The 23,012-nt window shown below is 49.9% G+C and overlaps 7 protein-coding genes across 7 annotated transcripts; 6 read left to right on the top strand and 1 right to left on the bottom strand.

The window, feature by feature from the left end:
- Positions 1-3,640: 3,640 nt before the first annotated feature.
- ENH_00014370 (hypothetical protein) lies at positions 3,641-4,069 on the top strand (the record flags this gene model as incomplete). The annotated part of the gene is made up of 1 exon (XM_013584291.1): positions 3,641-4,069. The coding sequence occupies one exon, from the start codon at positions 3,641-3,643 to the stop codon at positions 4,067-4,069; it is 429 nt and encodes a 142-aa protein (XP_013439745.1).
- Positions 4,070-5,284: 1,215 nt separating this feature from the next.
- ENH_00014380 (hypothetical protein) lies at positions 5,285-7,006 on the top strand (the record flags this gene model as incomplete). The annotated part of the gene is made up of 2 exons (XM_013584292.1): positions 5,285-6,499; positions 6,659-7,006. The coding sequence occupies 2 exons, from the start codon at positions 5,285-5,287 to the stop codon at positions 7,004-7,006; spliced, it is 1,563 nt and encodes a 520-aa protein (XP_013439746.1).
- A 29-nt stretch (positions 7,007-7,035) lies between these two features.
- On the top strand, positions 7,036-8,399 carry ENH_00014390 (acyl-CoA thioester hydrolase, putative; the record flags this gene model as incomplete). Its single annotated transcript, XM_013584293.1, has 4 exons — positions 7,036-7,159; positions 7,687-7,787; positions 7,900-7,971; positions 8,232-8,399. 4 exons carry the CDS (start codon positions 7,036-7,038, stop codon positions 8,397-8,399), a joined length of 465 nt encoding a protein of 154 aa, XP_013439747.1.
- Positions 8,400-8,872: 473 nt separating this feature from the next.
- ENH_00014400 (hypothetical protein) lies at positions 8,873-10,859 on the top strand (the record flags this gene model as incomplete). The annotated part of the gene is made up of 7 exons (XM_013584294.1): positions 8,873-8,978; positions 9,125-9,236; positions 9,445-9,576; positions 9,878-9,903; positions 10,132-10,167; positions 10,576-10,611; positions 10,786-10,859. The coding sequence occupies 7 exons, from the start codon at positions 8,873-8,875 to the stop codon at positions 10,857-10,859; spliced, it is 522 nt and encodes a 173-aa protein (XP_013439748.1).
- Positions 10,860-12,320: 1,461 nt separating this feature from the next.
- Positions 12,321-14,903, bottom strand: ENH_00014410 (CMGC kinase, GSK family TgPK3, putative; the record flags this gene model as incomplete). The annotated part of the gene is made up of 3 exons (XM_013584295.1): positions 12,321-12,444; positions 13,881-14,365; positions 14,613-14,903. 3 exons carry the CDS (start codon positions 14,901-14,903, stop codon positions 12,321-12,323), a joined length of 900 nt encoding a protein of 299 aa, XP_013439749.1.
- A 494-nt stretch (positions 14,904-15,397) lies between these two features.
- ENH_00014420 (hypothetical protein) lies at positions 15,398-15,838 on the top strand (the record flags this gene model as incomplete). The annotated part of the gene is made up of 1 exon (XM_013584296.1): positions 15,398-15,838. One exon carries the CDS (start codon positions 15,398-15,400, stop codon positions 15,836-15,838), a length of 441 nt encoding a protein of 146 aa, XP_013439750.1.
- A 4,028-nt stretch (positions 15,839-19,866) lies between these two features.
- On the top strand, positions 19,867-20,643 carry ENH_00014430 (hypothetical protein, conserved; the record flags this gene model as incomplete). Its single annotated transcript, XM_013584297.1, has 1 exon — positions 19,867-20,643. One exon carries the CDS (start codon positions 19,867-19,869, stop codon positions 20,641-20,643), a length of 777 nt encoding a protein of 258 aa, XP_013439751.1.
- Between the last annotated feature and the right edge of the window lie 2,369 nt (positions 20,644-23,012).

The raw sequence follows: 23,012 nt of genomic DNA on the forward strand, positions 1-23,012 counted from the left end.
TAAATAAATAAATAGATAAAAGAATAATAATTAATTGAGTGGTTAATTAATGGTAAAGGAATGGTAGGTTCAACTCTCTGGATTGTTGCTGTGGAGAATGGCTGGGAATAAATAAAAAGAAATAAAAAAATAAATAATATAATTAATTAATTAATTAATTAATTAATTAATTGATTAATTCAAGAATTGATAAATAAATAAACAGTGAGGGTTTAGGGTTTAGGGCTTGTGTTGAAGAGCAACTCTCCAGATCTCCATTCGAGCTAATTCTGGTTCATTCCTTCTACTTCAAACCTAGGGTTTAGGGTTTAGGGTTTAGGGTTTAGGAGGGTTTAGGGTTTAGGGTTTGTGTTGAAGAGCAGCTCCCCAACACTCCACTTGAGCTCATTCCGCTTCATTATTTCTACTTTTAACCCAGGGTTTAGGGCCTAGGGTTTAGGGTCATGAGGGTTTAGGGTTTAGGGTTTAGGGTTTAGGGTTTGCGTCGAAGCGCAACTCTCCAGCCCTCCACTGGCGTGGTTTGGGACCCGGACTAAACTGCGCACGCCCTTTCCAACTAAACTAAACAAAACAAACCAAATTAAATAAATTAATTAATTAATTAATTAATTAAATTAATTAATTAATTAAATTAATTAATTAATTTAATTAATTAAATTAATTTAATTTAATTTACCTCTTTTCGCGGTAAATGAGCCCGCGGTTGAAAAGCCGCACAAAAGCCTCGACAACAGCGGCGGACAATTTGCTGTCGAGGGTAAAGCAAAAGTGGTCCCAAGAAACGCTGCAGCCAACTCTTCTGCAGCAAAAAAAGAAAAATAATTCAACTTTTTCTTCATTTTGAGTTCATTTTTAGTTCATTTTGAGTCCTTTTTAAGTCCATTTGGAGTCCTTTTGGAGTCCATTTGGAGTCCTTTTGGAGTCCATTTGGAGTCCTTTTTAAGTCCATTTGAAGTCCATTTTTAGTTCATTTTTAGTTCGTCTTTTTAGTCCATTTTGAGTTTATTTGGAGTTCATTTGGAGTTCATTTGGAGGTCATTTTGAGTCCATTTTTAGTTCATTTTTGCTGGGCAGCAGGCTGGCTAGCTGGGCAGCTAGCTAGCTAGCTAGCTGGGCAGGTAACTGGGCAGCTATCTGGGCAGCTGCTTGGCTAGCCAGCTAGCTAGCTGGCTAGCCAGCTAGCTGGCTAGCCAAGTAGCTGCCTGTCTAGCCAAGCCAGCTAGCTAGCTAGCTACCCAGGAAGGTAGCTAGGCAGCTACTTGTCCAGCCAGCCAGCTAACTAGCTAGCTAGCTAACTAGGCGCATCACTGGCTAGCTAGCTAGCTAGCCAGCTAGCCAGCCAGCTAGCCAGCCAGCTAGCCAGCTAGCTAGCTAGCTAGCTAGCTGTGTGGGCGTTCGCACCTGAGTTGGTCGGTGATTCTGTTTCCGTACTGCTCCTTCCACTTCCAGACTTTTTCTTCGAAAGCTTTTCTTCCCAAATCATGTCGAGATTTATTTTCTTCTTTGAGCAGCTGGCGCTCCACCACGGACTGCGTGGCGATGCCTGCGCACCGCCCGACTCGCTTCCGTTTGCCCCTTTTTTCCCCATTTTCGTTTATTTTTCGTTTATTTATTCTTTATTTGTTCTTTATTTGTTCTTTATTTATTCTTTATTTATTATTTGGTTTTTATTTGGCTTTTTTTCGCCTTTTTTTCGCTTTTTTCCGCCGTTTTAGCGCTTTCCCGCTCCCCAGGTTTCGGGTGTACGTACAGCGCGACAGCGCCGACGGCGACTCAAAAGAAAGCAGAACATTAATTGTTTTATTTATTTATTTATTTATTTATTTATTTATTTATTTATTTACTATTATTTATTTTGTTATTATTATTTAATTGTTCATTGTTTATTTATTCTTAGTTGATTACTTCATGTTCTTCGCCAGTTGCAGAGACTGACCCCAATTGCACTTCTTCCATTTTCGGTTATTTATTATTCACTTTAAATTAATTAATTAATTAATTAAAAACTAAGGGCCCACTGTAAACCCTAAACCCTAAACCCTAAACCCTAAACCCTAGAAGCCACAGCCAAGCAACAGAGAGGCAAAGGCCGCATTTAGAAAAAAGAGATTTTTAAAGAGCATTTAAATGCAACAAAAGATAAAACAAATTAAAAACAGAACAACTTAAAAACAACGAAATTAAAAAGAAATTAAAACGAAATTAAAGAGAAATTAAAAATAAATTAAAAACAAATTAAAAAGAAATTAAAAACAAATTAAAAAGAAATTAAAAACAAATTAAAAAGAAATTAAAAACAAATTAAAAATAAATTAAAAATAAACTTAAATAAATTTGAAAATCCAAAAATTCAAAAAGCTGCTGCTCACCCGCGTGGTCCACCCCGGGGACCCACAGCACGATTTTGCCCCGCATTCGATTCCTGCAAATAAATAAATAAATAAATAAATAAATAAATAAATAAATAAATAAATAAATAAATAAATAATAAATAAATAAATAAATAAATAAATAAATAAATAAATAAATAATAAATAATAAATAAATAAATAAATAAATAAATAAATAAATAAATAAGTAAATAAATGTTAATTTGAAAATAATTAATTCGATAAACTAATTTGCAGTTCGAGGGCCCCTGAGGGGCACAAATGCAGGCCATAGGTCCAGGCTAGGGTTTAGGGTTTAGGGTTTAGGGTTTAGGGTTTGGGGTTAAGGGTTTAGGGTTTGGGGTTAAGAGCATGTAGAAGAGATTAAACTGTGGGATTTAAAATGAACATCTTTTGAAGAAAATAAAAGCATTTAAATCAAACCTTTAAACTCCTTTAAAAGACAAAAAAAATGAAAATAAAACAAAATGAAAACAGAGTTGGCCCGCCCTCCAGGTGTATGTACACCTCAAAAGAAAAATAAAAATCGAAAATCAAAAATGGGCGCCGATTGGTTCAGGTGTACGTACACTCCAATAAGCTGGAAACAAAAGAGAGAATTGAATTAAATTAAATCAAACTAAACGAAATTAAATGAATTGAATTAAATCAAATGAATTAAATCAAATTAAATGAATTAAATCAAATTAAATGAATTAAACCAAATTAAATGAATTAAATCAACTTAAATGAATTAAATTAAATGAATTAAATCAAACTAAATGAATCAAATTAAATGAATTAAATTAAGTGGATTAAATCAAATCAAATGAATCGAATCCAATTAAATGAATTAAATTCAATTAAATGAATTGAATCAAACGAATTAAATTAAATAAACTAAGTTAAATTAAATGAACTAAATTAAATTAAATGAATTAAATTAATTAAATTAAATTAAATGAATTAAATTAAATGAATTAAATTAATTAAATTAATTAAATTAAATAAATTAAATAAATTAAATAAAACAAACTTGCCAGCGGGCCAAAGAGTCCTCTATGGCCACAGTCAAGGCGTGGCCAATATGCAAAGAGCCAGTGACATTGGGGGGGGGAATTACCATAACGAACTTCTGGTTTGCTGCTGCTGCTGCTGCTGCTGCTGCCTGCCGCTGCGTCGCGTCAGCAGGCAAGAAGTAGCCCTGGGAAAGCCACCAGTCCATCCAGCCGCTTTCGACGTAAAAGGGGTCGAAGGTGGGGGGCATTGGCATGGCGAGTTCTGCGGTGTACGTACACCCGAGAAGCGGGGCCAGCTGGTGCGAGGCAGCCGCAAAGGCAGCAGCAGCAGCAGCCAGCAGCAGCAAAGGGAAGCAGCTGCGGCTCCCCAGCAGCAAAGCAGCAGCAGCAGCAGCAGCAGCACTCACGCTTCTTCGGAGCTGCAGCAGCAGCAGCCAGCAGCAGCAAAGAGAAGCAGCTGCGGCTCCCCAGCAGCAAAGCAGCAGCAGCAGCAGCAGCAGCAGCACTCACGCTTCTTCGGAGCTGCAGCAGCAGGAGCTGCTGCAGCAGCAGCAGCAGCAGGCGACATCTTGGGACGCGGCGAAGCGGCTGGACACCGGAACTGGGGGGGTCTTGCGGCGCTGCAGCAGCGGAAAGTCGCGGCTTTTTCGGGCGTTTTTGGCGGCGAAAAGAAGAAATTAAAACTTAAATGTCTTTTAAATTGAATTTGCGACTTTTTAAATGGTCTAAGAGGGTCCGCGGCAGCCAAAAGAGAGCCGGAGTTCAAGTTTTCCCAAGTGGAAACGGCGCGCGCCCGGGCCAGGCAGAAGCGCATGTGCAAACGCCGCGGCCTCCAGCTGAGTCGAATGCTAACTAAAGGACTTCAAATCAATTATTAATTAATTAACATTTAAATTAATTAAAGTGTTTTGCAAAACGACAAAGAAGAACGCGCAGCGGCCGCTGTCGCTTCGATTCGCCGAAGTTGAATTGCTGATCTCGGCAGACCGCGCGGCTGAGGTGTACGTACACCGCAACCCTCCGCTTCCAACGGGACGCAAACAGACCCACAACTTCAAACACTTTTAATTCCATTTGAACGGAATTAAACTCCATTTGGAGCCGCTTCGACAAAGACATTGCATGCGGCGGGCGCGTGGCTGCGGCCTCCGCAGCGCGGCTGCAGCCCGCCAGTTCCCTGGGGTGTACGTACACCCCAGAACGCGCGCAGCCGCCGCCGCCAAATTCCCTCCCCAGATTTGCCAAAGAGCTTTCAGCAGCTCTTGCGGGAAATAATGAACGCAGCGCAGCAGCAGCAGCAGCAGCAGCAGCAGCAGCAGCAGCAGCAGCAGCAGCAGCAGCAGCAGCGGCTTCCCGCTTCCGCCCCGAAGGCGGGCGAAAGCAGCAACGCCCGCAGCCTCCCGCCCCCTTCGCCGCCTCCCAGCGGCTCGGACTTCAAATTTTTTTCATTTTATTTCAAATTTGCGAATTCGTTTGACTGCAGCGGCTCCAAAGCGCCGCTGCTGGGGGGCAGCGCCGCCCGCCGTGTGTGTGCTGCTGCTGCTGCTGCTGCTGCTGCAGCAGCTGCTGCTGCTGCCCGAGCAGCTGCTGCTGCTGTCTACACAGCTGTTGCTGCGGCCTTAACAGCCGCTGCTGCTGCCTAAACAGCTGCTGCTGCAGCATACACAGCTGCTGCTGCTGCATACACAGCTGCTGCTGCTGCATACACAGCTGCTGCTGCTGCACACACTGCTGCTGCTGCTCAGCCTCTGCAGCAGTCATTTCGAGCCGCTTCCGCGGGGCCTTTGAAGCGCCCTCCAGCGGCCACTGCCTTTGCTGCTGCATGCCCATTTGTCCCAGCAGCAGCAGCAGCAGCAGCAGCAGCAGCAGCAGCAGCAGCAGTTTGTGGTTTGAGCAATGTGGCGGGCGGCCTGGCGCTGCCTGGCGCAGGGGGGGCCCCCGGGCCTCCCCTTAGGGTACAGCAGAGGGGGTCCCAGGGGGGCCCCCCGCGGGTCTCTTCTTCGGGGGGCCCCCCAGGGCTGCCTGGGGGCCCCCAGGGGCCCCCAGCTGGGGGCCCCCCCCCCTCATTTTGCTGCACTCTTCCGCTTTTGCTGCTCCCCCCTTCCTTGCCCAGCTTCTCCGTCGCGGGCCTTCTCCAGCGCGCCCCCCGCAGACGCTGCAGCAGCAGCAGCAGCAGAGCGCACTGCAGCAGCAGCAGCAGCAGCAGCAGCAGCTTCTCCCGCAGCGTCCCCAGCCTCAGCGCCCCCAGCAGCAGCAGCAGCAGCTCCCGCTGCAGCGTGCCCAGCAGCAACACCGCCCTCCGCCCCCGCAGCAGCAGCAGCAGCGCCGCCGCCGCCCGCAGCAGCAGCAGCAGCAGCAGCAGCAGCAGCAGCAGGAGCTTCCTGCTGCTGCCTGCCAGTGCCTGCGGGGCAGCTGCGGGAGCTTTCAATCCGAGAAGAAATGCGAATGGTGGCTTGGCTAGCTGAGAAGACAGGAATAGATCTTTGCTGCCTCCGGGCCCGCGGTTTGCTGCTGCCGCTGCTGGGGCCCCACACCCCCCGGCCAGTGGGCTACGCCTGGCGCGAGCTGCTGCTGCTGCTCGGCGGCAGCAGCAGCAGCAGCAGCAGCAGCAGCAGCAGCGGCAGCGGCAGCGGCAGCAGCAGCGGCAGCAGCAGCAGCGGCAGCAGCAGCAGCAGCAGCAGCAGCAGCAGCAGCAGCAGCAGGGGGGTGGAGCGGCTGCGGAGCGTGTTCCGGCAAGCCTCTGTTGCTGCTGCGCTGCGCAGCGGGCGGCTGCTGGAAGTGCTGGACTGTTTTGCTGCTGATGTTGCTTTTGCTTTTTGCCGGCCTTTGTTTGAACTGACTCCTGACAAGCAGCACTTGTTTCTGACTGTCTCCATCGACTCCATCCGCCTCTTCAGCAGCAGCAGCAGCAGCAGCAGCAGCAGCAGCAGCAGCGGCAGCAGCAGCGGTATTAGCAGCAGCAGCAGCGGCGGCAGCAGCAGCGGGAGCGACATTTGCTGCAGCGGCAGTGGCAGCGGCGGCAGCGGCAGCGGCATTAGCGGCAGCAGCAGCAGCAGCCTCGCTGCTGCAGCAGCAGCAGCAGCAGCAGCAGCAGCCTCGCTGCTGCAGCAGGTTGGCTGCTGAGGCTTGCGGATCTGGCGCAAAGTGGATCAAACTGGAGCAAATTGAATTTAGAATTAAATTATAAATAAATTAATTTAAAAGTTCTTTTTTTAATTTCCTTTTTTCCGAAAAAAAGCCCCAAATGCATGCAATCTGCCACTGCCACAGGACGGCGCATGCATTGGCTCGGCCTGCCTGGTGTTCGTACACGTGGGCCCCGACGGCCGGCCCCGGGGGCCCCTCCCGCCGCTGCAGTCTGCTGCAGCAGCAGCAGCAGCAGCAGACGCAGCAGCAGCGCAGCACTTGCTGGCAGCAGCAGCTCGCCAGCAGCAGCGCCGCGCTGCTGCTCACAGAGACGCAGCCCTCAGGGGCCCCGACGCAGAGGAAACGGAGTTCCTCCACAAGACTTGGCTAGCTGCCTGCAGCAGGACCCCGGGGGCCCCCAGGGGGGCCCCCAGGGGGGCCCCCGGGGGGCCCCCGGGGCCCCCGGAGGGAGGAAAGATACTTGTTGGATAAAAGACACGAAGCTGGAAAGCAACATTTTGATGCAACCGGAAACCATTAGTGTTTATGGAAGGGCTTTTGGGGGTTTTATAATGCGCTCGGCTTTGGAGCTTTCTTTCCTCACCGCGCAGAGGTTCCTCAACGCCAGCTACCCCGTCATCGCAGGTCCGAGGGTTTAGGGTTTAGGGTTTAGGGTTTAGGGTTTGGGGTTTGGGGTTTGGGGGTTGCGGCTGCGGCTAGGGTTTGGGTCTAGGGTTCGGGTTTGGGGTTTAGGGTTGGGGTTTAGGGTTTAGGGTTGGGGTTTAGGGTTTAGGGTTGGGGTTTAGGGTTTAGGGTTTGGGGTTTAGGGTTTGGGCCCTGGTGCTGGAGTGCATGCATCTTGCGTCGTTTGAAGCCAGCTGAGGCCCTGCAGCATTTTGTTTAAATATTTTTAAATGTTTAAGTGGAGTTTTAATTATTTAATTTATTTTATTTAATTTAATTTAATTTAATTTAATTTAATTTAATTTTAATAATTGAACTTTCGATTATATTGCAAAGCGGCTTCCTTGGCCTTCTTCTCTTTAGAGTTTATTACTCTTCAGTTCAAAAGCCTTTTCCTTCCCCCACTGCTGCTGCTGCTGCTGCTGCTGCTGTTTCTGCTGCTGCTGCTGCTGCTGCTGTTTCTGCTGCTGCTGCTGCTGCTGCTGCAGGAATGGAAGACATCCGTTTCTTTGACGCTGTGAAGCAAGGAGACATTTTGAAGCTGACGGCCAGCGTGGTTTGGAGCGACGAAGACGAAATTCAAATCCAGGTGGCCAAACCCTAAACCCTAATTTAGGGTTTCAAAACCCTAGGGCCTAAACCCTAGCTGAACTTTTCGAATCTTTTCATTTCTTTTTTTTTCATTTGCTGCTTCCCTCCAGGTTGAGGCCTCGAGCAGCTCCGTGGGCTTGCCGCTGAAAAGAACCAACCGAATGGTCTTTTACTACAGACAGGTGCGGCTCTGTGCTGCTGCTGCTGCTGCTGCTGCTGCTGCTGCTGCTGCTGCTGCTGCTGAGAGTTCCCGCAGCCTTTTGCGCCTTCTTTGCTGCTCCGCGGTGCTGCGCCGCTGCAGCAGAGGCTGGCTGCTGCTGTGCTGCAGCTGTTGCTGCCAAGCAGCAGCTAGCCGCTGCTGCTGCGCTGCAGCCGCGCCGTTGCAGCTGCTGCTGCGCTGCAGCTGCTGTGCTGCTGCTGCTGCTGCGGCTGCTTCTTGCAGAGTGAAAGACTGCGCGATTTGCCTCCCGAAGATCTTCAAGTTTATCCGCAAAGCTACGAGGAATACATGTGGTTTCTTGACGCTCGTCGGCGCGCGCAGAAGAGGCGCGGGAAGGCAGCAGCAGCAGCAGCAGCAGCAGCAGCAGAACTTGAATCTCCGAAACCCTGATTTTGGGGGTTTCTTCCGAATTTGAAGCTAATTAGGCACCGCAGCTGCTGGCAAATTCAAAATGCAGCTTTTCTTGGCTAATATTTGTAGAGTTGGGAGGGGCCTGCTGCAGCAGGCGGACCCACTTGAGGAGTTCAGAAACTTCGCAGGCGCACAGCCGCTTCATTTTTTATAGTTGCAGAAACGTCGAACTTTGGATTTTTAATTGAAAACACTTAATTGAAAACACTGCAATTGAAAAGCTGCAGCAATTAATAGTTCTTAAGTGGCGTTTTAGCACAAGAAACCTGAAAGAAACGAAAGTGAAGCTGCGGCGGGCGGTCAGGCGCCCGCGCATCTGAGGTGTATGCGCAGACACCGCAGAGTGCAGCTTTTGCAAATGTTGCATTTCTTCGCCATTTCTCATTTAAATGAACGGCACTTTTTCCGGCAGCAATTGAATTAACTTTAAGTTGTTTTTGGCCTCGGAAAACATGAACAAGGCGGGCCCTGGCGGGCAAAAAGTGGAGGCGGCGGCGGAGGCTCCGCCGAAGCCTCTGGTGCCTTGTGCAGCTTTAGAGCCAGGATCTGTGCACATCGGTGGGCGATCTCGTTTTTATTTGTCTCAGTTTGCATTTTATTTATTTAATTTCGCCTCTGCGCAACTCGGAAACCGCGGATTCCCCCAGGCGACTCCTGCTTGTCAGTGAGTGCAAATTCAAGTTCTCTTTTGCTGCGATCTGCAGCGCCCCCGCAGGACTGCGCCGGCTCTTGCGGCTCTGAAGCTGCTTTTCCGGGGCTGCGGCTGATAGCGGACTTTGAGGTTCTTTTGTTTGCTGCTTGCATGCATTTGCGGAAGTCATTGCTGCTGCTGCTGCTGCTGCTGCTGCTGCTGCTGCTGCAGGCGGAGGCGTTCACTGCCGGTAGGCTGCTGCTGCTGCTGCTGCTGCAGCAAAAGCCAAGCCCAGCCGCAGGCTGCAGCGGGGAGGGCTCTGGGCGCGTGAGCTGCTCCGCAGGCCTCAGCAGCGCGGGCGGTGAGCTGCGGACTTTGCTGCTGCTGCTGCAGTGACCAGTGGACCACTCAGTGGACCAGGCCACCCGCTGTGCGAAGACCTTGCTGCAGCAGTCTGCGGCGAAGGCTGCAGCTGCTGGAGCAGCTGCAGGCAGCAGCGCTGCAGCAGCAGCGCCTTCTTGCCAGGTAAGAATTTCTTTTTCTTTTTTCTTTTTTTTCTTTTTTCTTTTTTCTTTTTTCTTTTTTTTTCTTTTTTCTTTTTTAAAGTCCAGTGGACCACTCAGGGTCCATTGTCCAGGAGCAGGTGAGCAGCAGCAAAAGCAAAAACAAAAAAGACTTTAAAGATTTTTTTTTCTTTTTGCTGCTGCAGCTCAACTTGTGAGTTCCTCCGGTCTTCTTCAAACCACTCACTTTGCTGCCAAATCCCGTTTGCTGCGCACCCTCGCTGCTGCTGCTGCTGCTGCTGCTGCTGCTGCTGCTGCTGCAGACTCACGCCGAACGCCTGCGAGCTCGGTGAGCAAAGCTGCTGCTGCTGCTGCTGCTGCTGCAGCTGTTCTCAGCACTTAGCTGCTGCTCCAAGTGCCACTAATGCCTTTAATGCCATTAATATTATTCTTTTTGCGGCCGCACTTGCTGCTGCCATTCGTGCCTCTGCTGCCTTTCTTGCTGCTGCTGCTGCTGCTGCTGCTGCTGCTGCTGCTGCTGCTGCTGCTTGATGAATTTTGTGCCTTTTTGCTGCAGGTTTTCAGCGCCACTTGTGCACAGTAGTCCGCCCAGGTACGGGGCTTTTGCTGCAGCGCAGCAGCAGCAGCAACAGACCAGCAGCAGCAAATTAGCTGCTGCTGCGTTTCTAATTTGCTGCTAACTTCGGGCCGCAGCTGCCAACTGGTGGTGGCTGCTGCTGCTGCTGCTGATTGCTGCTCTTGCTGCTGTTGCTGCTCGGCTGTACAGACGCCCGAGACGCAAATAACAAGACAAGAACTCCCCGGCTTTTTGCTTCCCCAGCAGCAGCAGCAAACACGTAAAGTTTTGTCCCTCAACGCAAGCTGCTAGGTGGTAGAGGCAAACTAGCTCCACTTGCTGCTGCCATTCGTGCCTCTGCTGCCTTTCTTGCTGCTGCTGCTGCTGCTGCTGCTGCTGCTGCTGCTGCTGCTGCTTGATGAATTTTGTGCCTTTTTGCTGCAGGTTTTCAGCGCCACTTGTGCACAGTAGTCCGCCCAGGTACGGGGCTTTTGCTGCAGCGCAGCAGCAGCAGCAACAGACCAGCAGCAGCAAATTAGCTGCTGCTGCGTTTCTAATTTGCTGCTAACTTCGGGCCGCAGCTGCCAACTGGTGGTGGCTGCTGCTGCTGCTGCTGATTGCTGCTCTTGCTGCTGTTGCTGCTCGGCTGTACAGACGCCCGAGACGCAAATAACAAGACAAGAACTCCCCGGCTTTTTGCTTCCCCAGCAGCAGCAGCAAACACGTAAAGTTTTGTCCCTCAACGCAAGCTGCTAGGTGGTAGAGGCAAACTAGCTAGCTGGCTGGTTAGCTAGCTAGCTGGCTAGCTAGCTAGCTAGCTAGCTGTGTGTTTGAAGGCCACTAAAATGTAAAGATTTGAGTTGGTTTTCCTTAGCCGCAAGCTGAATTCCCGCTGTGGCGCGAGTCGTTAAGCACAGCGAGCCGCTGCTGCTGCTGCTGCTGCTGCTGCTGCTGCTGCTGCAGCAGAGGGCAGCTGCTGCTGCTGCTGCAGTGCTTCCGCTCCGTAAAGTCAATACCTTGGCCGTTTGAAAACAGCAAACCTCCCTCGGCCCCGCCGCAGCAGCAGCAGCAGCAGCAGCGCGAAGCAAAAGACCAAAAGGACAAAAGACAAAAGAAATACCATTAGCAGCAACTTAACCTTTTGAGGCCCCCCTTGCGGCGCAGCAATCCCTTCAAGTGGAGAGGAGTCTCGCTGCAGCTGCTGCTGCAGCAGCAGCGGCAGCAGCAGCAGCTGCTGCTGCTGCAGCAGCAGCAGCTGCTGCTGCAGCGGCGCCGCAGCAGCCGCTGCCGCCGCTGCTGCAGCGGCGCCGCAGCAGCCGCTGCCGCCGCTGCTGCCGTGGCGCCGCAGCAGCTGCTGCTGCCGCTGCTGCTGCAGCGGCGCCGCAGCAGCTGCTGCTGCTGCTGCTGCTGCGGCTGCTGCTGCGGCGCAGCAGCACCTGAACTGAACAAGAGCGGCGACCACCGATCAAATGCCTCACATAGGTTGTTTTCACATTTATAACATTTATAAATATATTTACTTGCATTTGGTTTTGTTGGAACACAAGAGTGCCTCCTGGGGTGTCTCGACAGCTGCCGCCGCAAACCACTTGGATCCGAACGCTGCGGTGTATGGACCGCCTGCAACCAGTCAGCGGCGAATCTGTGAACATATTCACTTATTCACTTTTATTTTCTTTTCTTTTATTTCTTTATTTCTTTTTTTCTTTTATTTCCAGGGTTTTGCACATAAATACATTTATAAATGCATAAATGCCTGCGCCGCCGCGCAGCAGCCCTGACACGCCCAAGGCAGCAGCAAAGCCTTCCCTTTCAAAGTTAATTATCCAATCATTTCAACTTTCCGTCTTGACAAGGACTCCAACCTCCTCAACTCCCCGCAGCAGCAGCAGCAGCAGCAGCAGCTGCTGCTGCTGCTGCTGCTGCAGCAGCTGCTGCCGCTGCTGCCGCTGCCGCCGCTGCTGCTGCTGCTGCTGCAGCAGCTGCCGCTGCAGCTGCTGCCGCTGCCGCTGCTGCCGCCACTGCTGCTGCAGCTGCTGCTGCTGCAGCTGCTGCTGCTGCTGCAGCAGCAAGGCGAGTGCGGCTCCCTTGCTTCCAGCGAGCGCCTCAGTGCGCGGCGGAACAAATAAAATGAAACGCAAATGCTGCAGCAGCCCCCTGCGGTGTCTGTACACCCGAATAACGCGCAGCTACGCAGGCCGCTGCTTCGTTGCTGCAGCAGCTAAACACTTTTCCCTCGTCCCTGGAGACATGCTTTCGAGTTCAATTGGCAAAAAACTAAACAACTCCGGCAGCGCGCCGCCCCCCGGCAGTCTGCACCGCAGCAGCAGCAGCAGCAGCAGCAGCAGCAGCAGCAGCAGCAGCAGCGGCGGCTTCAGGCGAGGCATGTCCCAAGTTCCCCCGAGTGTACGTACACCCCAAACACGACAGCACCCGCAGCAGCAAACGACCGAAGCAAAACGCAGACTTGCAAACAAACACACAACGAGCTAAATCCCTGCTGCTGCTGCTGCTGCTGCAGCAGCTATTGCTGCAGCTACTGCTGCAGCTGTTGTTGCAACTGTTGCTGCAGCTGTTGCTGCTGCAGCAACAACTGCAGCAACAACTGCAGCTGCTGCTGCCGCAACAACTGCAGCTGCTGCTGCCGCACCAACTGCAGCTGCTGCTGCAGCGCCACTGCCGCTGCTGCAACAGCAGCACCAACTGCTGCTGCTGCTGCTGCTGCTGCTGCTGCTGCTGCTCTCACGTGGTTTTGGGGTTTCGGAGTTCGTCGAAGAACTCGTGGGCGAGGGCCTCCAGCGGCTGCAGCCGCTGGTTGGGCTCGTAGCGCAGCAGTTTGCTCATAAGGTCCACGGCTTGTTCGAAGGACTTGTCGCCGTCGTTCGCGCACTGGTGCGCCGCGAAAACCTGCAAAAACGCAGCTTTTCAGCGCCTTTTTCGCAAATTTGCTCTTTTATTTTCTTTTATTTTGTTTTATTTTGCTTTTATTTTGTTTTATTTCGCTTTTATTTCCATTTTTAACCTTAAAAGCGAAAAAAACGCGAAAAAATTAGCTGCACTGCAGCACGCCACACGCCTATCTTCACGCATTCCTCTCGAATTCACTTTCTTTCAAATACTTTTCTTTTATTCGGCGAATAAACAAATTATTTTATTGAAATAAAATTATTTTATTAAAATAAACAAATTATTTCATTAAAATAAACAAATTATTATTCTTTTATTCACGAAATGCAAACACCACATCCAGTTGCTGCTGCTGCCACTGAACACAGCTCCCGATGTCCTGCATCTCCTCAACAACTTGAAACGCCGCATCTGCTGCTGCAGCTGCTCCTGCAGCAGCAGCAGCAGCAGCTGCTGCTGCTGCTGCTGCTGCAGCTCCTTCGAGTCAATTCACCAGCAGCAAAACCCTTCCAGGCTGCGCATCGGAAGTTGAACGGAGGCGATCCGCGGAGGCGGAGGCTCGTGGGGGCCTTAAAAAGATTTAAAAAGCGAAAATAAACAAAAAAGGAAATAAAAACATAAAAAGTTTGGAAGAAATTCGAAAAAAAGAAAAGAAAAGCTCACGGAGTGCCAGTCGCGGGCCTCCACGTCGGGAAACTTGAATTCGTCATAGTTCGGATTCATCGCCGACATTTGGCCTTGAGTTGGAGTTCCCAAAATTTGAATTATTTTCACCAACTTGATCCACACTCGTTTCCCCCGCAAACAGCGGACGACCCAGCAGCAACTCCCCCAACACGCACCCTGCAGCAGCAGCAGCAGCAGCAGCAGCAGCAGCAGCAGCAACAGCAGCAGCAGCAGCAGCAGCGGCAGCAGCAGCAGCAGCAGCAGCGGGGACGAGTCTCTTGGCGGATCCGAAGTCGCAGAGCTTGAGGACATGGGTTCTGTAGTCCACCAGCAAGTTTTGGGGCTTGACGTCTCTGTGGCAAATGCCAAGTGCATGCAAATAACCCAAAGACCTGCAGATTTGATAAGTGTAGAGTTTGACTAAGAGAAAGGGGAGGGGATTGCTGCTGCGGACGAAGGTCTTGAGGACTCTGTAGACAGTTTCGGGCACGAACTCCATCACCACGTTCAAAAACCTGCTGCTGCTGCTGCTGCTGCTGCTGCTGCTGCTGCTGCTGCTGTCTTCCTCCACCTCCGTGTAAAAGTAGTCCAGCAGCCGCACGATGTTCGGGTGGTGCAGCTCCTTCATTATGTCCAGCTCCCGGTTCTTGTAACGCGGGTCCTGCACGCACACCCTGCTGCTGCTGCTGCTGCTGCTGCTGCTGCGGGGGGGAAGCAGCAGCAGCAGCAGCAGCAGCAGCTCGGCTGCAGCACGCCGCCGCCAAGGCGCGACACCGCGCGCCGCGCACGCAGCAGCAGCAGCAGCAACGGCAAACACGCGCCAAGAACAGAACCACCACCAGCAGCAGCAGCAGCAGCAGCAGCAGCAGCAGCAGCAGCAGCAGCAGCAGCAGCAGCAGGAGGCGGACCTGCAGCACTTTCTTGATGGCCACCAGCTCGCCAGTCTCGAGACAGCGCGCCTCAGTGACAACTCCGAAAGAGCCATTGCCCAGCACTTGGCCCATATCATACGACTTGTGGGGTTGTCTGCTGCTGCTTCTTTTGTTGTCTCTGCTGCTGCTGCTGCTGCTGCTCGCCTGCTGCTGCTGCTGCTGCTGCTGCTGCTGCTGAGCAGGCGGCAGCGAAGGAGCCCCCGCGCCGCGCTGCTGCTGGGGAGCGCCCCCAGGCGCTCCCCCAGGCCCGCCCTGAGGGTCGGACATGCTGCTGCTGCGCTGCTGCTGCGCTGCTGCTGCGCTGCTGCTGCGCTGCTGCTGCTGCTGCTGCGGCGAAGAAAAAGCTCGTCAAGTCGGAGGCCACCTGCAGCCCGCCCAAGGCAGCAGCAGCAGCAGCAGCCACAGAAACAGGAAGCAAAAACGGACAGACAGATCTACAGCCACAGAAAAAATTCAAAGTCCCTCAGCTGCTGCTACTTGGGCTGCCCGCGCCCCTGCTGCTGCTGCTGCTGCTGCGCTGCTGCTGCTGCTGCTGCTGCTGCGCGCGGTGAGCCGCGGTGTACGTACGTACACCGGAGGAGGTGCTGCGGCGGTCCGGCGAGGCTGCGGCGCTGCAGCAGCAGGAAGTGCGTTGCTTCGTTGCTGTTGAAGCAGCAGCAGCAGCAGCAGCAGCAGGAGCAGCAGCAGCTGGAGCGGCGGAAGCAGCAGCAGCAGCAAGAGGGACAGGACGGCGGAGCACCTTAGAAGCAGCCCTGTCTCAAATGGCTGTGGGCATCCTGCGCGCCGCCAGGAGGGGAGCAGCAGCTGCTGCAGCAGCAGGAGCGCAGCAGCAGCAGCAGCAGCAGCGGGGCCGGTGGGGCTGCTGCTGGGGAGGGGGCGAGGCCTGCAGGAGCAGCAGGAGGCCGGGCAGCAGCAGCAGGGGCGCAGCAGCAGCGGGGCCGGAGCAGCAGCAGCAGCAGCAGCAGCAGCGGCGGGCGGCAGCAGCAGCGCGGGCCGCAGCGGCGGAGGGCCAGGAGGGGCGCGTTGGGCGGGGGCGGCGGGGAAAGCCGGGAGGCGCAGCAGCAGCAGCAGCAGCAGCAGCAGCAGCAGCAGCAGCAGCAGCAGCAGGCGCCGCGGCGGCCCGGGCGAGGCCGCGGGATTCCAAGTTGCGAAAAGGCCGAGAGACAACTGGAAAGAAGAAAGGAAAGATCCGGGAGAATTGAAAAGAGCTAAAGGCAGCAGCAGGTGGCGGCGCTGCAGCACGAGTCAGTGGAAAGCAGCAGCAGCAGCAGCAGGCGCAGCAGCAGCAGCAGCAGCAGGCGCAGCAGCAGCAGCAGCAGCGCAGAAGGACTTCGCCAAAGATATAAATGAGAAGAAAATGTCAAAAGGGAGGCGAGTTCTGCAAAGGATCCAGTCTCGAGCTGCGTGTACACCTCAAGTGCTGCTGGCGCCAGGGAGTTGCATGTCTAATCGCCAGTTCAAGTTCGGGAAAGCGCGGGCTAATTAAAAATTCAAAAGGCCATTTTCGCGCCAAAGTTTGTCCAAAATGAGTTCTTTTTAAAGGCCAAGTCCGAACAATAAAACGCAAAACAAAAAATGCAGATCGCCGCCACTGAAACGAACTGAAACACACGCAGGAAGCCGCCGTGCGGCCTACGCCCGCGGGGTGTACCGACACCTCGCGCCGCCGCCGCCGAATAGATCTTCTCTTTCTTCTTTTCATTTCTTTTTCCAAACTTTTCCTTTTTTCTGCTTCTTCCGCCTCTCTCCAAACGCCCCAGCCGCGCCTCCCGCCTGTCTTCCCCCGGGCGCCCCGGCTTTCTTTTCAACTGCCTTTCCACTTCCGCAACTCGAGCGCATGCACGCGCGCCGCCCAGCTGTACGTACACCCCAACGCATGCAAACCCGCCCCCTCCCGCCCGCCTCTGCAGCCCCGACGCCGCCTCCACCTGCCCCTTTCTAACGCGCGCCGCCGCAGCAGCAGCAGCAGCAGCAGCAGCAGCAGCACCTGCTGCTGCTGCTGCTGCTGCTGCTGCTGCTGCTGCTGCTGCTGCTGCTGCTGCTGCTGCTGCTGCTGCTTGCTGCTGCTGCTGCTGCTGCTGCTGCTGCTGCTGCTGCTGCTGCTGCTGCTGCTGCTGCTGCTGCTGCCACAGTAGAAACCACCAACACTTGAAACGCACGCCCGCTGCACCTAAAGGCCGGGCCAAAACTGCAGCGGCTGCGGGCTAGGGTTTAGAGTGGAGTTTAAAACTTCAAAATATCTTTTTAATTCATTCAAAAGTATTTCTTTTTTCCAAGTTCTGCAGCAACGGGCTGCGCAGAGACCGACACAGACAGAAAGCAGCAAAGCAAAACACGCAAAAAAACCCCAAACAGAAGCAGCGGCCAACTGCCCGCCTTCTCTAGGGTTTAGGGTTTAGGGTTTAGGGTTTAGGGTTTAGGGTTTGGGGGTTGGGGTTTACCCCCTCGGTACGGACGGGAGAACGTGCGAGACAGAAACAAACGAGTTCTGAGTTTTCTATTTCATTTCTTTTAATTTATTTTTCTTTACTGAGTTTTGTCTCAGCCGCAAACGCGGATTTTTCCTTTTTTTCAAAACTTGAATATTTGAAATCCAATAGAGTGCAAATGCTAATAAATAGAATGGCCGTCTATTCAGTTCTTTCATTTTAATTCCTTTTTTTGGATTTTTTTTATTTTGAATAAATCAAAAATTAAAACACTTTTCAGCTACGACGGAGACGCGCAGCAAGCTGCCAAACTGCTGCAGCAGTCTGAGCTTTTGCTGCAGTTTTACTTTTAATTCGTTTCTTTTATTTCCATTTTATTTATTTATATATTTATTTGAAAATCCGTTTTTTATTTTCGTCGCTCTGCGTCTCCCGCGTTACTTGGCACTTTTTTTAATTTTGCGTTCGGGTGTACGTACACCTGGGCGTGCCGCTGCCTGGCCTACTGACACACAGCCCGCAGCTTTTGAATCTTCGGGAAAACATAAATATATTCAATTAAATAAATTATAATGGACTTTTTTTTTCTTTTTCAAGTTCAATTTGCTTTAAATACTTCCGCATTTGCGCCCGCCGGCCCCCACCTGCCTTTTGCAAGTTTTTCGGAAACGCACTGACACGCAAGAGCCGGCTTGAATGTGCATTTCGCAGTTTTCCTTTTTGAATTATTTTAAATCTGCATTTCTCGTGAATTCATGTACACTAGAAATAGAGAAAGAGGCATTTAAAGGCAGTTTCCTTGAAAGACTTTCGCGGCGCAAGCGGCGAGGTGTACGTACACCTGAATTGCGCAGGCGCACGGATTCGTTTTTTTGCAAATTGCTGCGCCGCACAAAAATAAAAGCTGGGTTTCCTTCTTTATGCAAAATGAGGCATCTAAAACAGAAATATTCCTTTTAAAAAGAAGATTTTTAATTCTAAGTTCAATTTCGTGAATTCTGAACTTCCCCCCGAGCCCTGGGCTCTAAACCCCGTTGCTTCTTTGCAAACAGATCTAAAGTACTTCAACACAAGTCCTGAACAATTCTGGAAATAGTACAGAAATGCTTTTGAAGTGTTTGGGCCTAAATAGAAAGTCCTCGTGCAGTGTGTTCTATTCGGGGTGTACGTACACCTTGGGACTTCACTGCATTTTCGTTTCTCAACTTTGCTCAAAAGGAGCGGCGATTGAGGTGTATGTACACCTGAAACCCTCAAAGTCGCGGATATGGAAAAGATCGAGTCCCTCAAGTCCGGTAAAAAAGTTCCATTAAATGAATTGTTTTTATTTTTTTGAAGACAAAGGTCAGAGAGAAGTGGAAAGATAAAACAATTAAAATCATTCAACAAAAAGTAAAAGCTTTGCTGTTCATGCCCTTTTGCATTTCTTCAGGGGCTGAATCCTCAAAACAAAACCGAAAGGAAACTAAAACAAATACAGAAGAGCTTTTGACCTGATGTTTCAATCTTTTCAAGTTTTTGAATTTTATTTTAGTTCGGGAGTTTCGCGCTTTTATTTGCAAATTATTCGCCTGAATTATTTAGCAGAGAGAAACTCCCAAAGTGTTTTTGTTTGGTTGCGGCACAAGGACAGGGAGCACCTCAGGTGTCTGTACACCTCAGCAAGTGGAAACGAAACGGAAATCCGCATTGAGCCTTTCTTGCCTCGTCTCTGTCCATTCGTAGCCCCGAGTTTTGCAGCAAGATATTTAGTGAATATTATTGTTTTATTATTTCTTTTTTTCATCAAATGGGGCTGAATTTGCTCTTCTTCCGTCAACCGCTCAAAGCGCGGCTCTTCTGGTGTACGTACACTGCAAGGTGCCTCTGGCAACGACTTGCACTGAATTCACTCTTTGGCTCCATTAACTGGTCTTCTGCTGAAGATAGGCAGTTTTATTTCTGGATTTAGTGTTGAATTTACATTTGGCTGCCTTCTAGGCTCACAAGTACTTCGAAATCCCGTGCATTACGCACCGGCGCCACTAGTTGCAATATTCAGAAAATGGGACAGAAAACGACCTCTTCGTGCTTCTTATCCTGTCTAGAACTAAGAAATAAAAGTCTTAGCCTTTTTAGCATTTTATTTCACGCTAAAGACGGAGCCGAAGCTGAAGTGAAATAGGCAGAGGCTGCGCAGCGGGCGAGGTGTACAGACAGCTGAGAACGAAAGTGGAAACCTCGACCATGCTGCGCTTTGGACGGGGAAACTCGAGCAAATTGTGGCGAATATAAACAATAAAGTATTTTTAAAGGATATAGACCTGAAGAAGTTTCCTGAAAAGGCAGATCTTGGGCTAAAAGCCGCTTTCTTGATGGCGCCCGCCGCGCCTGTCTGTCTAGAAGGCCAAGCCATTGGCGCCCAGTGGTGTCTGTACAGATCGGCGGTCCGATGAAGCCCTCAGAACTATTTATTATTTGATTATTTAATTTTAAATAATTTGCAAATTTAAAAGCCTTAGTTCGCGCCAGCCGAAGCTGCAGAACTTGCACGAAAATCGAAGTTCGCCGCAGCAGCGTCGGCCGCCGGCACACCGGGCTTGTTGACAGCGCGCGGAAAGCTGGCTGTTTGTGGCGAGTAAATGCAGTAAAACATTCAAAAAAAAACTAATTTAAACCTTTTTTATTTTTAATAAAGTATTTGAGTCTTTAAACCAGCTTTAAAGCCCTTTTGCCCGCGCTTTCCCACCCGCGCCTTCTTCTTTCTTCGCGGGGGCTGGCGAGTCGTCCGCGGGTGATCTCCGGGGAATTTGGCCGCCAAAATGAAATTCGAACGGCGCTTTTTGCTGCTGTCTGCTGCTGCTGCTGCTGCTGCTGCAGTGGTCCACTGGTCCACTGCTGCGGAGGGCCGGCCGCTGCTCCCGCTGCAGCAGCAACTGCAGCAGCAAACACCTTCCTTCTTCCAGACCCGCAGCCAAACTGACGCAGAGCCCGAAGCAGACAGCAGCAGCAACGCAGAAGAGCCAGAGGCAAGTTCTAGCAAAGAAGAAGAAGAGCCAAGTGCTGCGGGCTCGCAGCAGGAGGGGGCCTCCCAAGCAGCAGCAGCTGAGCAGCAGCAGCAGCAGCAGCAGCAGCAGCAGCAGCAGCAAGCTGCTGCTGAAGGCGCCTCCGAGTCCAAGTCCGAGGCGGCAGCAGAGGGCGGCGGAGAGGCGGAGGCAACAGCAGAAGAACATTCTGCAACAGAGGCCTCAAGTGTTGCTGCACCCAAGCCAGAGCAGCAGCAGCAGCAGCAGCAGCAGCAGCAGCAGCAGCAGCAGCAGCAGCCTCCGCAGCAGCAGACTGAAGCCGCAGCCCCCAGCGCAGCCACCCAGTCAGCCGGAGCGGCAGCAGCAGAAGCACCAGGTGCAGCAGAACAGCAGCAGCAGCAGCAGCAGCACAGCAGCAGCAGCAGCAGCAGCAGCAGCAGCAGGCCACTGAAAATGCAGCAGCAGCAGCAGCAGCAGCAACTCATGAGCCGCCGCGCATGCAGGCAGTGGCCCCCCACGAGCCCCACGGCGAAGCTGCAGCAGCAGCAGGAGCTCCTCACGTGGAGGAAATAACAGCCCGTAAGAAATTAAAAAAAAAAAAAAAAAAAGAATTTTTTTTTTTAAAAAGAAGCAAAGTTTGTCCTTTTGCTGCAGATTAAGAGAAGCAGATTTGTGCAAAGTTTGTCCGGAAATAAAGTCCCTTTTTGCGGGATTTTAATTCATCTTTTGCATTTCAAAAGTCCCAAAAAAGTCCCCAAAAATGCATTTATTAGCCACGAAAAAATAAAATAAAGTTCACACTAAGAGCTTCTTTTTGAAAGAAATGCGGGGCCAGAAAGTGGAAAAAGAAAATAATAAAATGCAGAAAAGAAGGAGATTTAAAAAAGAATAAAACGCAGAAAAAGTGGGATTTAAATGAGAATAAAATGCAGAAAAGAAGGGGGTTTTAATGAAAATAAAATGCAGAAAAGAAGAGGTTTAAATGGGAATAAAGTGCAGAAAAAAGGGAATTAAAAAGGTGTTTTGTGATGAACAGATTGCGTTATAAATGTGAATAAAATGCGGAAAAAACTGGAATTTAAAAGCGAATAAAAAGCAGAAAAAGAACAATTTAAAAGCGAATAAAAAGCAGAAAAAGAACAATTTAAAAGCGAATAGAAAGCAGAAAAAGAACAATTTAAATGCGGATAAAAAGCAGAAAAAGAATGATTTGAATGCGAATAAAAAGCAGAAAAAGAATGATTTAAATGCGGATAAAAAGCAGAAAAAGAATGATTTAAATGCGGATAAAAAGCAGAAATAAAAAAGTGTTTTGTGATGAACAGATTGCGTTTTGGCGCACAACAAAATAAGAACGGCCCGTCTAGACACCTGGGCAGCGCCAGTTGCTGCTGACGACTCTTTGGCCGAAAAGGCCCGCAGCAAAGCTCGGGAGTACATCCGCAGCAAATGTGCAGTTTCGGAAGCTTCCAAAGTGGAAGAAGTGAGAAAAAAAGCAACTTTTTCGACTTTTGCTGCTGCTGCTGCTGCACTTTTGCTGCTGCTGCTGCTGCTCCCGCAGCTGCTGCCCAGCTCCCTTCAAATTCGAAAAAAAACGAGCAAAAACTCCACTTGCTGCTGCTGCTGCTGCTGCTGCTGCTGCTGCTGCTGCTGCTGCGCTGCAGAGCAGCGAGCTGATGGCCCACAAGACCGGGGAGGGGTGCGAGGGTCTGAGTTTCGTGTTTCTGGACGGGCTGGACGAATTAGAGTGAGTGGAAATAAAATAAAAAAATAAAAACAAAAAATAAAATAAAAGCGAGATTTTCGCGAAGTTTCGAAGCCAAAAGACTCGAAATGAAGTGCAAACTGCGCTGCAGAAAAGCCGCGCGGCGCGGGCCTCCAGGTGTACGTACACCCCAACTTCCCAGCTTTCCCTGGGACTCCCAAAAGGCCAACAAGTTGGCTCTCATCATTTCTGAAAAAGTTTCTTTTTTGGGATGTGCGGCCACTGCTGGCTGCCCCCAAGACGTTTTCTTCTGCAGCTATTCGCCGCCGCTGCAGCCCAACTCCGCAGTTCTTTCGTGAGCACTTTTTGCCATTTTTGCCACTTTTGTTTTTATTATTTTGTTTTTGTTTTTATTATTTTGTTTTTGTTTTTATTATTTTGTTTTTGTTTTTATTATTTTATTGTTGTTATTACTATTTTATTGTTATTATTATTATTTTATTGTTGTCATTATTATTTTATTGTTGTTATTATTTTGTTGTTGTTGTTATTTTATTGTTGTTATTATTTTGTTGTTGTTATTACATTTACTTTTATTTTTATTTGCCACTTTTTGCCATTTTTGTTTTTATTATTATTGTTGTTGTTGTTGTTTTATTGTTGTTATTATTGTTGTTGTTATTAATTTGTTTTGTTATTACATTTACTTTAATTTTATTATTATCATTATTATTATTATTATTATTATTATTATTATTATTTATTATTTATTATTATTATTCTTATTGTTATTATTCTTATTGTTATTATAACATTAATGATTATAATAATGAATCAAAGTGACGGGAGCCAAACCCAAAGAACAAAGAATAGCCATCATGGCAATAATATGCACAATAATAACAAGTAATAATAATATTTGATAATAATAATAATATTAATAACAATAATAATATTAATAATAATAATAATAATAATAATAATAATAATAATAATATTCACAAAAGTGTTGAGAGTTAATCCCCGGCGGCGGGCGAGAGTGCATGCAGCCTTCTGAGGTGTACGTACACCTGCGCGCCCCTAAAGTTCAGAAACGAAAAGTCTTCGAAATAATTTAAATAAAGAGAAGAAGCTGCATGCACAACAACTCGAGCTCTCTGTGCGTGCGTGTGCTGCTGCTGCTGCTGCTGCTGCTGCTGCTGCTGCTGCTGCTGCTGCTGCTGCTGCTGCTGCTGCT

The sequence above is a fragment of the Eimeria necatrix genome, genomic scaffold, assembly GCF_000499385.1.
Source record: "Eimeria necatrix Houghton genomic scaffold, Enh_scaff145, whole genome shotgun sequence".
Classification (NCBI taxonomy): domain Eukaryota; phylum Apicomplexa; class Conoidasida; order Eucoccidiorida; family Eimeriidae; genus Eimeria; species Eimeria necatrix.